This window comes from Nycticebus coucang, chromosome 10 (assembly GCF_027406575.1).
Source record: "Nycticebus coucang isolate mNycCou1 chromosome 10, mNycCou1.pri, whole genome shotgun sequence".
Classification (NCBI taxonomy): Eukaryota; Metazoa; Chordata; class Mammalia; order Primates; family Lorisidae; genus Nycticebus; species Nycticebus coucang.
Genome location: NC_069789.1, coordinates 122,065,838 through 122,078,361, shown reverse-complemented (window position 1 = coordinate 122,078,361; position 12,524 = coordinate 122,065,838). Strand labels below are relative to the sequence as shown.

Genomic DNA, 12,524 nt, shown 5'->3' with positions numbered 1-12,524 from the left:
TCCCCGAAAATAAGACAGTGTCTTATTTTAAGATGTGCTCCCAAAGATGCGCTAGGTCTTATTTTCAGGGGACATCTTATCTTTCCTGTAGTAGGTCTTCTTTTCGGAGGATGTCTTATTTTCGGGGAAACAGGGTAGTTTATGTGGGTTTTGAGAGAAATCTCTTCAGATAAAGACTGAGGACAGAAAGAAAAGTTTATTTTACTGGGAAAAGGCCAGCACAGAGGAGAAAGAGGGAGTGTGCTGGGCTAGAAAATCAGCTATTCAATCAGTCTTTTTATTTAGGAGGTGAAGAAGATTTATAGCTGTAGCCAAATTAACAGGATAATGTGAACTGCTGCATCTCCCCTTCTCTCAGGGGCAAGCTGATTACAGAAGCAGGCTGCCTTCCCTTTGGAGTCAGACTTATCACTGATGGTTGCCTTCTTGTCACTGATTCTGCCTCGGGAGCAGGAACCGAGGTCTGTAGCTCGCTCCCTGCCCCCTGCTGTTTGTTCTTGTCCGCCCAAGAACTCCTCAAGACTGTAAAACCACATTTCTAAGAGGCAGGTTTTACTCAGTAAGTTTAGCGACTGTAAAAATATTCATGTTTTCTTTTCTGTCTTCTCTGCTCTCTTTAGATATTGTGAAAACAGAACTAAGGGAGGTATCTGTCGGCAAAAGAGCTGATCTTAGCCCTTATTGAGAAACTATGTGTAAATATTCTTTCTGTTGTTCCGCTAGCAAGCAAGGCTGTCCTTTCAGAACCATATACAGGAGCAGTCACATAAAATGGGAAATGATAAGGATCTCAGTATCTTTTTTTTTTTTAATAGTGAGCCTGAGCCCTGAAAGAGAAAACAGAGTGCCTAATGCTACACAGGTTAGCGGGGCAAACAAATCCAAATAGTCTGAGCTCACACATACAGACACCAGAACGCAAACCTTAACTTCTCCAAAGATCCCGCCTTTGCCTTTCGGTCCCTGCCCTCATCTCCTCCCCACCTTCAGCGCCTCAGTCCTATTCCGGCCGAGCCGTCCTGAAGCAACTTCCGCCCTAAAAGGGGTGGGGCTTCCGTCTTCAGCTCTCGCGACTACTCAGAAGATGGTGGCCACATTTCTTTCTTGCCCTTTCCTTCTGTTCCCCATGAGAGTTCCGCCCTTACTACTCCCACTTCCGCCCAGGCAAAATCCATTTCCACACTTCTGGAGGCGCTGTCTGTGGCCTGGCCTCTTTCTATCAGATTCCTCTGTACTTCCGCCATCATGGTTCTTTGCAGCCACCAACGACGCAAAACGAAGCTAAGCTACCTCGGTTCAGAACAGAGGTGCTCGTGACTGTGTCCACGAGCACCTCTTTATTACGCTGTGGAAAAAGGGCAGAGAAGAAACAGACCTTTTCCATTGCCTCTCCATCCTTCATCTTTATTACGCTGTGGAAAAAAGAAGGGTAGAGAAGAAACAGACCTTTTCCTTTGCCTCTCCATCCTTCACTACACACCCTCCCCTCGGGCGGAAACGAAGCCACATTTGCCCTGAGAAAGGAGGAGCCGCCTGACACTAATCCCGCTCTCGCGAGCACTGAAACTATCGCGAGATCTGACGCCCGACTTGTGCGCCCGGGAAACCCCGTCGTTCCCTTTCCCCTGGCTGGCAGCGCGGAGGCCGCACGGTAAGTGAGTGCTGCCGATTGAACTGGGCGCGAGGCTTCTAGGCCGGACCCTCAGACCCGGCAGTGCGTCCCTGAGGGCCCCGAGGCACAGCCGAGGCCGTCCCGCCCCCTGGAAACGCGGCCACGTGCGAGCGGCAGGCCCGGACATGCCCGGTCAGCGCGATTCAGGAACCGAGGGTGGGCCTGGTGGGCAGCAGCGGGATGCGTGGGTAGCTCAGAGTCTGGGGCCTGAGGGGTGGGTAGCGTAAGATCTTAACAAACGGAGACCCGATTGTGTTCGTGCGACCCATAGAGATCCTGGGTGGGTGAACGCTGTCTCAGCCTCCGGAGCTGGGGCCCGAAGTTGAAAGGCCTTGGGAAGTAACGGGGTGCCGCGGTTAAGGATTTGTTCGGGCGAAAATAGTGGGTGGGTCTTGTCAGTGGTCTCCACGAAGCCTTGCGTTCACATGCTTGACCTTACCCCGTAGATGCCTGGAGTTACTGTAAAAGACGTTAACCAGCAGGAGTTCGTCAGAGCTCTGGCAGCCTTCCTCAAAAAGTGAGTTTGGGGGCTGAGTTTCCTAGTGGATGGCGGCTGTCGCTTTTACATGTTCCTGAACTCCAGTGTTTCTCTGCTCTTTCTGCGTAAGGCGTGGATTGTGTCTTGGTTTTCAGCCTTTTTATTTGTATCCTAGGACACATCAGGTTCTTGTGAATCTACAGTCGTTTTGGGGGTAGGAGGGTGTTAGGGTAGTTGTAGAGGTTCCGGAATTGTGCCTATCTCCTTGTCTTGGTCCCAGGTCCGGGAAGCTGAAAGTACCCGAATGGGTGGACACAGTCAAGCTGGCTAAGCATAAGGAGCTTGCTCCCTACGATGAGAACTGGTTCTACACACGAGCTGGTAAGGAACTTGGCCCTTTAGCTAGAGAGTGGAAGCTGAACCAGCCCTCCCCTAGTAGTACAGACTTGTCCCCTGTGGGAACTCTTTCCTTGCTCCCAAGGTTGCAGTAGGAGGAGAACCCTTTTGTGTCACCGGGCTTTGAGTGATTTAATGTTCAGTAACCTCTTGTTCCAAACTGTTCTTCCATTCTAATAGCCTTATAAGAGGACCTGGTTTTGAGTGAGCCTCAAGGGAAGCCCAGGGACGAACATGTTCATATTCTGCTTAGGTGTTACTCATTTCACAGAGGCAACATCATTTCTGTATCTGCAGAGTCAGGCTTCCTGAGTTAAAATCCGTCTCCACCACTTAACTAGCTGTGTGATCTTAGGGTAGTTAACTTGCCTGTGCCTCTGTTTCTTCATCCCTAAAGTGGGGCTGATGACCCTACCCATACAGGATTATTGTGAGGAATTAATTAAGTTCAAAGTGCTTAGAAATATGACTATCCTATACTAAGCCATTTCAAGTCACTTGTCTTGTTGCTCAGACTATCATGCTAGCCTCTTCCTAACAAAGTGTTTTTCTCACTAAGTGGTTGGTAATATGGCCAGGTCATTTTTTTGTTCTATAAATCTTGGCATGATTCCCAAGTGCTCAAAATAAAGCTTGCTGACTTTATGGTGACTTTACGACCCTGTGACCTCATGCCCACTCCCTCTCTTATCCTTTCAATTTTCTGGTAATGGTTTAGTTTCTGACTACACAGTGCTGGCTCTTAACCTGTCTTGACATTTCATGGTTCAGTAACCTGTCACACTCATGGAGTGACAGAGTGAGAATGTCAGTGCAAGTGGCTTTGCTTTCTTCAATCTTAAAACTTTCCCTGTGAAGTAGAGGCTCCATCTAGGAAATAGGTGGAAAGAGTTTGGGAATTGGCAAAACTCCAGAAGAGCTGACCTTGGTACAAGATGCTCAGAACTTCAGAACATGAAGCGCTTTGTAGATTGTTGGTGCATTCAGGCATCAAATGGCCTTGAGACCCTCTGTTTAGCCCTTGAACTGGGCAACATGATTCAGCCATAGCCTCTGACCCAAGTGTTAGGGGCAGTGCCTGTGGGTCAGAGGAGTAGGGCCCTGGCCCCATATGCTGGAGGTGGTGGGTTCAAGCCCACCCCCAGCCAAAAACTGCAAAAAAAAAAGAAAGAATTTAATGGCCTTTTTCATTTGGTGGGATGCATGCACGTTCTGCATTATCTGCACATAATCAAAAACCTCCAAAATAGGACTGGTTGTGTCTGTTCCACAGTATCGGTATTCACAGATATCAGTCAGAAAGGTAGAGAAACAGGACCAGTGTTGTCAGCTAGTGATGCCATAATCCACCCACACTTGACAGCACTTGGAGAGGACTTCAGCTTGTCTTTGCTTGGCAGGATTTTTCAGACTTTTTAAGGTGGGGACAGATTTAAGAAAGGGGATCAAATCTGAGATAAGAAACCTAGGCACTTATGTCGGTCATTTTTACAGTTGCTGTGACTCCTTCCTGTCATCTCACTTGGGATATGCCCCTCCACCTGACTGCTAGTCTCCCTTACTTGAGGTTCCCAAAGGTCCCTTTTTGACCTCACTTCTCATCTGCCGCAGAGGCACCAAGTGTTTGGGTTCTAGTCCAGAGGCTTGTTACTCATGTGTGCATGTGCACAAGGGCAGAGTTGTGGCAGAGCCTGTCACCTGTAGACCCTAGAATACTTAAAAACTATCTGAATCTTTACAGGAGAAGTTCAGTGGCATTTTTTTTTTTTTTTCCCCAGAATTTAACGCTCACGCCTAGTTTGGCAGTTAGTGTACAAGTTGTAGTCATAGTAGCAGTCCGTTTTACTGAAGAGAAAGCTGAAATACAGAGGGGGGCTTCCCAGGCTGACTGTGTAAAACTAGGTAATCTTCTGTGTTGCCTTTTTCTTCTGAGAATCATGGGGGCACGTAGAAACCAGTGTAAAGTTGATGGGTCTTGATCTTAGGGTGTGAGGATAAAGGGGGGCCCACAGCAGAAGACCAAGCCCTCCTGAGCATGGTCTGAATGGGGCAGAGCCATAGGAGTAAGAAGTCCCAAGGCAGTGGTGTAAGGGTTAGAGCTAGGGCTAAGGTAGAGATAGAAAGAAGATGTGTCAGGAAAGTGGAGGCTCAGTTGTTGCTCAAGGAAGGTGGGGAAGTATGGTGCAGTGGAGCACTGAATGAGTCTGTTGACCTCGATTCTCAGTATCTTCTGAAGAGAGTCCAGTGTGGTGTCTTTTTTTTTTTTTTTTTTTTTGTAGAGACAGAGTCTCACTTTATGGCCCTCGGTAGAGTGCCGTGGCCTCACACAGCTCACAGCAACCTCCAACTCCTGGACTTAAGCGATTCTCTTGCCTCAGCCTCCCGAGTAGCTGGGACTACAGGCGCCCGCCACAATACCCGGCTATTTTTTTGTTGTTGCAGTTTGGCCGGGGCTGGGCTTGAACCCGCCACCCTCGGCATATGGGGCCGGCGCCCTACTCACTGAGCCACAGGCGCCGCCCCCAGTGTGGTGTCTTGATGGGCATCTGTCTGACTGGGAGAAACTGAATAGGGGTGTCTTGAAGCATTTTTTGTAGGGTCTTGGCAGGTCCATCTCTGCTGCACAATGCTGGACGCTCACTTGGGAAGTCTGTCGGTAGAAGGCATGAGGGTATCTCAGGAGTGCATTAAGGAATAAATTGGGGTCAGGGTAGTGTTTCTCATATGTCTGTCAGAGTATGTGGGAGGGTTTCTTCCTCTTCTTTTTGACTCAGTAGGTCAGGATGAGGCCACCAATCTGAACTTGGAATAAATTGCTGGAATACTGAGCTACGGTAACTCTTGAGAAGTCTTGCTTGTTCTTCTTACTTGGTCAACTCATGTGCTCAAGTGCAGAGCTGACCTTCTGCCCTGGCCTGGTAGGAACACAGAGCTGTTCCCTTTGACTATGGACTGAACAGGAGAGTAGATGGGGGTGGCCTGCATGGCCCCTGCTTTGCGATTCTGGATGGGGTTTCCTGAAGAGAAGTGGGTTGCCTTCCTGGGGACATGGCAGGAGGAGCTGTTTGTGACAGCACCTGGCTTGCTGTCATACTATCTAAGGTGACCTCAATGACATTAAGAAAAAGTTTAAGCCCCCATTGAAGAAGCGAATAGATTTTATTGGTGCTTATTCTCAGCCAATTCCTGTCCTCAAGGTTAAATAATTCATCTCTTTTGGCACCGCTGCACGATCTGCCTGAAGGATGGCTTGGTTTCATGGTATTGCCGATGAGGGGTGCTAGGATTCAAACCACTATCTGCCTGGAAGCTCAGAGCATGGCTACATCTTCCCAAAGTCCAGGCCAAGACTAGGCTGAGCTCTGAGCACCCAGCCCACCTCAGCATCAGACAGTTGAGCTAGTCTTTAAAGGATAGGTTTCCAGTAATGTCCCTGTCACTCTCCTGGCAGATTGTGGGAGATGGTTTATAACAAGTCAGTATCTTGGTCCTGGCAGGGATGAGGAGACTTAATGCCTGGTCCAGGGGTAGGGCCGTGGGAATGAAAAGTCCCAAGGCAATAGAGGAGGAGGTAAACCCTTGGGTAAAGTGGATATGGAAAGAACTAAGGGGGGTGAGGTGTTTTGGGTTTGGTTTCTTGTTTTTTTTGTTTGTTTTTTGTTTTTTTTGAGGCAGAGTCTCACTCTATTGCCCTCAGTAGAGTGCCATGGTGGTGGCACAGCTCACAGCAACCTCAAATTCTTGGGCTTAAGTGATTCTCTTGCCTTACCCTCCCAAGTAGCTGGGACTACAGGCACCTGCCACAACACCCGGTTATTTTTGTGTTATAGCTGTCATTGTTGTTTAGCTGGCGCAGTCTGGGTTCGAACCTACCAGCCTAGGTGTGACCAGCGCCATAACCACTTTGCTACAGGCACCAAGCCAGGGGGGTGGTTTTTAAGTTAGCAGAGGGCAGAGGCAGTAAAACCGTGATAGGGCTGCACTTCCCACCCCTAGCAGAGCATGGTTGTATTGTCCTTCAGTATCAGTGGGGAGACTGATTCCAGGGTGACCCTTGGTACTGAAATCCTCAGAATGTTTATTCTTATATCAAAATTGTGTGGTATTTGCATGAAACCTATGCACATCCTCTTGGGTACTCTTCTAGGTTACTTTTAATAACTAATATAATGTAAATGCTATGTGGTTTTGGTTGTTTTCCCCTGGATATATTTGAGCTAGGATTGGTGGAATATGCCCTACAGAGGGCTGACTGTATCTGGAGATGATCTCAGGGCAGGAGGGGGCTAGGAACAAGTGTGCAGGGACAGCTCAACTCACATGGTCAGTCCCATCCTAGCACATACTCATGGCACTGTCTGGCACCTGGCTGTTTGTGGTTTCTGGGCAAGTAGATCCCTAGTTCCCTGACTGGATCTTCAAGAACTGGAGGAGAGAGGTCACTTGAGCAGAGACAGGCCACTTGCTGGTCTTTGGTCCACAGGGATAAACCAGAATCCCTGCCCTGTGCTCCCCAGTCAGGCAGGACCATGTGATGGCTGAAATGTGGGTATTTCCCATATCGTGGTGCCTTCAAACACGGTGCCAGAGCCAGGGTGTCCCTCCAGAGCTGAGTGATGGGTAGCTAGCAAGTATCCTCTGGAGCTTCAGATTTTCTTTGTAAAGGAGAGTAGCACATGACACATACCTATTCAGTCCTCAAAGTAACTGAGGGACAAAGGACTGTTACTCCTAGTCCTCAAGTGAGGTTAGGTGGCTTGTCTAAGGCCACACAATCACTAGCTCCTGAGGCCACCTCATTACATAAGGAGAATATGTGGGAAGCATTTGGCATAGGGCCCAGCAGACATGAGTGTTACTGAGGGGCTAGCATCTTCAGCTGGGTCTTACTGGAACCTGCCTTACAGGCAGGGAAGCTGCCCAGTGTACACCAGGGACTCACTCAAGCCAGTCGAGGGACAGTAACCCCATTTCCATGGGGAGTGACATATACTCCAAGGTGGGAGCTCATACTGCAGAGGATTTCTGTCCTGCCTCTGGTGTTACCCTGAGCCCTCCAGCAAGCAGAGACCCATAGAGCTACACTCTGGCAATAGATCCCTTCTGAAGGAGTAAACCAGAGTCCCTTCCTGAACATAGGCTTCACCTCATGTTCAACCTCACAGCAGCCCTGCTAAGGCTATAACACCATTGACCAGTCTTGGAGGAGGGGTGCCCGTCCAGAGCATAGGGCCATGGGAGAGCCAGCTAGGAATTGGCAGGAAGAGGGACCTATCAGGTACTGGGTCTTGTGTGTTTTCTGATTCTCTCCTTTTAAGATGGTGAGAATTGCCTCTATGCCTATAGCTCAGCGGCTAGGGTGCCAGCCATATACACCAGAACTGGTGGGTTCAAACCCAGCCCAAGCCTGCCAAACAACGACAACTACAACAACAAAAATAGCCAGGCATTGTGGTGGGCACCTGTAGTCCCAGCTACTTGGGAGGCTGAGGCAAGTGAATTGCTTAAGCCCAAGAGTTGGAGGTTGCTGTGAACTGTGATGCCACATCACTCTACTGAGGGTAAGATGGTGAGAATTAACTGTTTATACACACATGTGGAATTATGTGTGACCTTGAACAAGCCCTCAGCTATGGAAAGCAGACTTCTCTGCCTGGAAAGCAGCCTCAAGTCTCCCTTTCATTTCCCCAGCTTCCACAGCACGGCACCTGTACCTCCGGGGCGGTGCTGGGGTTGGCTCCATGACCAAGATCTATGGGGGGCGTCAGAGAAATGGCGTCATGCCCAGCCACTTCAGCCGCGGCTCCAAGAGTGTGGCCCGCCGGGTCCTCCAAGCCCTGGAGGGGCTGAAAATGGTAGAAAAGGACCAAGATGGGTAAGCAGGGTAGGAAGGCCTGGATTGATGGAGGGGCCTTGGGGCCAGATTGTTGGTACCCATGGGTTACCTGTAACAGTTACTGGGTACCAACCACCCCTGTCCTCCATGAGTAGAGGTGCTGGTGCAGTCTGTCCTGCATAGTCAGCTCCTGCCCATCAGACCTCTCAGGCAGGGGATTCTGCAGAAAAGCGAACAGCGGAGGGCCTCACCCGGACCTCTGGCTGACTACTCTAGGCTCCAGGAAGGTAATTTAGTGACTGTCCACTTTGATTAGCCTGCTCGTTAACTTTTCCCAATTGATTTTTCGGGGCTTTGATCTAATGCTTGCACAAACAACACCCCCATCAGCTCTCAGGGGGACTCCCACTCCTGCCCCAAGCTCCTTAGAATGCAGTCAGCTCGGGCCCTCAGTGGGGACTTGGCTGACATCGTGTAGTTCCATAGCTAGGTGCCTTCTTGGGAAGCCTGGCTTATGACCAGGGGATAAGGAGCTGAAAACCTGAGTTCACAGGGGATTACATGATCCTTCCCTCCTGCAGGGGCCGCAAATTGACACCTCAGGGACAGAGAGATCTGGACAGAATTGCCGGACAGGTAAGGGCTATGTGTGGGCCAGGGCTGGCTCCCTTAGTCACTGTGCCTTTCCAAACCCTGTGCTTTGTCTTGGAGGCACAGCCCAGGAGGGTAGGGTTCAGAGGACGGCTTCCTGGGGGGCAGGAGAAAGAACATTTCTGACTGGCTTTCCTGTTGAAGCTGCTTGAACATCTGGGTGCTGCACTAGAAGGAACCCAGGCCCAGGGCACCACCTGGCATCTGCATTGTACATAGCTGCACCCGCACACGTGACTGCCTCTTCCCTGATCAGGCTACTTACAGATTCTGGCTGCAGTGCTCCTTCTGGCTTATGCTTCATGCTTACTGAGCATCAGACAGAGGCAGGTTGGGAGAGATGGAGATAGGGGAGGCAGCCTAGTTTAGGCCCCAGAATCCACATCTCCATCCGGATTCTGGCTATCTGACACCTTGAGGAAAAGTGGCTTTGCCTCTGCAGCCATGGGATCCCTGTCTGTAGAGACCCACTCTGCCCAGTTCAGGTGGTAGTTGAGAAGTCAGCTGCAGTACAGCGGGAGCTCCCAGGGCCTGGCATGAGCTTGACACTGGTTTTGTTTCTGTGTCATTTGACATAGGCCTCTTAGGAGGCATGGATGATGTCAGCCTGTGGGAGTTGGGGATGACCTGGAAGGAGAAAGATCGTCCAGGCACACTGAGGCCTGGCACAGACATCAGTCCTAATGGTTGGCCTTCCCCTCACAGAGGGCTGTGGGCAGGAATTGGACTTGACTCATCACTCTTCTCTGGAGTCCCAGTTTACTAGTCAGGATGCTCAGGTCCTGCTGGGTGGGTAGTGGGTAGCTGTTAACACATGTCTCCCCAGAGACCTCATAGCTGTTCTTAATTCTTGTATATTTTCCCACAGGTGGCAGCTGCCAACAAGAAGCATTAGAACAAATGATGCTGGGTTAATAAATTGCCTCATTCGTAATCCTGGTCTGGGTCTCTTGATTGGCTGCTCTTTGGAGGTGTGAGGAAGAAGCACTTCCTCCATTTCCATTCCCTTGGGGGTACAGGGATCCCTGGATGGCTGTGTGCACAGCAGCTGCTAGCGCCTTCCCAGTTGCTCCCCAGATGGGCAAGATAGGAGGACTCCAGGGCCCTTGTGCCTCTTGAACATCTGTCTTTGCAATTCTCAGAAAGTAAGAAAAAAGGAGTGGCTTAAGAGTGGTCACTGCCAGGGTGGATTGTCCTGGAATAAAAAAAGAGGTGCAGAGAGGCAGACAGCTCACCTCTGGTAGTCTCTTATGGTCACCTTGTTTCTTTGACGTACATGAGCAGCGTGGGCCTGCTTGAGCCTTCACCTTTTGAGACCAGAATGGCCTTAAGCCCACCCAAGAGTGGTGGAGGGAGAAGGCTCTTGCACAGTTAGCTCTTGGTGCAGGTGGGGCAAGACCTTGGCCTGTCATTGGGCCTCTTGCAGCAGGGGATCGAAATGCTTTAAGTCCCCTTTTCCCTCCGCACAAGTTATTACTGAGATCTGACCTACTTCCAAACTTGGGTTCAGATTCTAGCTCTGCCCCTAGTCCTGTGAGATCCTGTATACTTTACTCCGCCTCTGACCCTCATGTACAAGATACCATGGTAAACTTTGGCTCAGAGTGGCACTCCCAGTAGACAACCAGTTGCCATAAACAAGGATTAAAACCAAAATGTTAGTAAAATGGAAAGTATCAAGACCAGCAGGCCCTACACCCACTGGGGAATGAAGCCACCCCTCTCAGCTTGGAAGTTGTGAGGGCTGACAGATTTGTAGCAAAAAGCCAGGCTCCTTACAAGTGCCATTTTACACCCTGCAATCGTGAAGGTGCCCCAGGGCACCCACATATTAGAGACAGGGAAAATAAGTCAGGATGGATGATAACCTTGTCCCATGGCTATTGGGTGGCAGGGCCATCATTTGGAACTAAGCAAGTGTGTGATAGCCCTGATCCTAAACGCTACAGATCTCTGCCTCAAGTGTGGGAAACGCCCAAAGGGTTATTCCCCACACATACACACTGTAGTGGGCCAGTTTGCCCCTTTGACCACTGAAGATGAAAATAATTGCCAAAGTTGACAGAACTTAAGACCAAGCGTCTAGTTTGTGTGGGGCCAGGCTCAGTGAAGATGCCTGGGTGGACATCTGTCGGGCCTGCAATCTGGCAGCCACTGGGGGGCAGCCGAGGGCCTAGAAACAGACTCAGTTGCTGCACGATGCCAAAGAAGGTGAAGTCTTGGGGCTTCCAGGTCTGGAGCCAGGCTTATTCCTGGAGGGAATCAGGAGGAACTGAAGCACAGAGTTTGAGGACCTGTCACCCAGCCCAATGGGTGGGACAATGGTCTCCAGGACCAGAGAAGGGAAACTGTTTCTGAGGTCCCACAATAGGCCACTTCAGAATATCCTCACCTCATCTCTAAGTGGGGGAATTATACCCATGTTACAGGAGAAGAAACAGGCTCAGACAACCTGTCAGCCGGGCAGAGCTGAGATGTAAACCCAGGAACCTAGAACCCTTGAAGCCCATGCTCTTCTGTGTGGATGACAGTTGCACTTTTTTAAAATAATGAAATATTTCAGGCATGCAAAACAGTACTCACAATAGTATAAGAAAAACCTATGAACCCACCACCCAGTTTAAAAAGCAACAGGAAATAAAACCAAAATACACAAAAGCCCTCTGTGCCCTTTACCAGCCCCAGTCCTTGTCACTCCCCAATGTGTCCCTAAGCAGCACATGGTGCTGTTTTGTCTTGAAAATAAGGCAGCCATCTCATGCTATAGTATTTTTTCCTTCATGTTTATATTGTTTCTGAGATGCAACCAGATGGACACTTTCCCTACACGATAGTATTCTGTTGGCTGCCTCTGCCACAATTTATGCATGTGTTCTGTAAATGAGAGTTTTTGCTACCAAAATATCCACTGCAGTGAACTTTTTTTTTTTTTTTTTTTTTGAAACAGAGTCTCACTATGTCGCCCTTGGTAGAGTGTCACGGCATCACAGCTCACAGCAACCTCAAACTCTAGGGCTTAAGCGATTCTCTTGCCTCAGCCTCCCAGGTAGCTGGGACTACAGGTGCCCGCCACAACACCTGGCTATTTTTTGTTACAGTTGTCATTGCTGTTTAGTTGGCCCAGGCTGGGTTTGAACCTGCCAGCCTCGGTGTTTTATGTGGCTGGCGCCGTAACCACTATGCTACAGGCGCCAAGCCTGCAATGAACTTTTGTTCACGTGTCTTGTGTGCATGTGTGTGAAGGTCCCCCAACTGCTCACAAATATCTCCACAACCCCACCCTCCCCACTTCCCTCCTACCTGGCCTCAAATGACAGGCTCAAAGGAACCTGGGAGTCACACAAAGGTGACTGGATCCCTGCTTGGCACTGGGCAAGTGACAGCCTTCCCTCTCTGGGCCTCAGTTTCTTGCTTTGTTAAATGCTGTAAAAAAAAACCAATATTTATAATCCTAGCACTCTGGAAGGCTGAGGCAGGTGGATCGCCTGGCT

The 12,524-nt window shown here is 49.8% G+C and overlaps 1 protein-coding gene across 6 annotated transcripts; it reads left to right on the top strand.

Moving 5' to 3' along the window:
• The first annotated feature begins 1,514 nt into the window (after nucleotides 1-1,514).
• On the top strand, nucleotides 1,515-9,967 carry RPS19 (ribosomal protein S19). 6 transcript variants are annotated; one of them, XR_008382995.1, is made up of 7 exons: nucleotides 1,515-1,651; nucleotides 2,119-2,189; nucleotides 2,431-2,531; nucleotides 8,238-8,421; nucleotides 8,964-9,018; nucleotides 9,178-9,359; nucleotides 9,902-9,967. XR_008382995.1 is itself a non-coding variant. In XM_053604885.1 (7 exons), exons 2-7 carry the CDS (start codon nucleotides 2,119-2,121, stop codon nucleotides 9,926-9,928), a joined length of 510 nt encoding a protein of 169 aa, XP_053460860.1. In that variant the 5' UTR covers nucleotides 1,515-1,651; the 3' UTR covers nucleotides 9,929-9,967. The 6 variants fall into 6 exon arrangements, 5 of the variants coding, with proteins under 5 accessions (XP_053460860.1, XP_053460863.1, XP_053460864.1 ...); XM_053604885.1 differs by lacking the exon at nucleotides 9,178-9,359 and adding an exon at nucleotides 9,741-9,812; XM_053604886.1 differs by lacking the exons at nucleotides 1,515-1,651; nucleotides 9,178-9,359 and adding exons at nucleotides 1,673-1,804; nucleotides 9,741-9,812.
• Nucleotides 9,968-12,524: the final 2,557 nt, after the last annotated feature.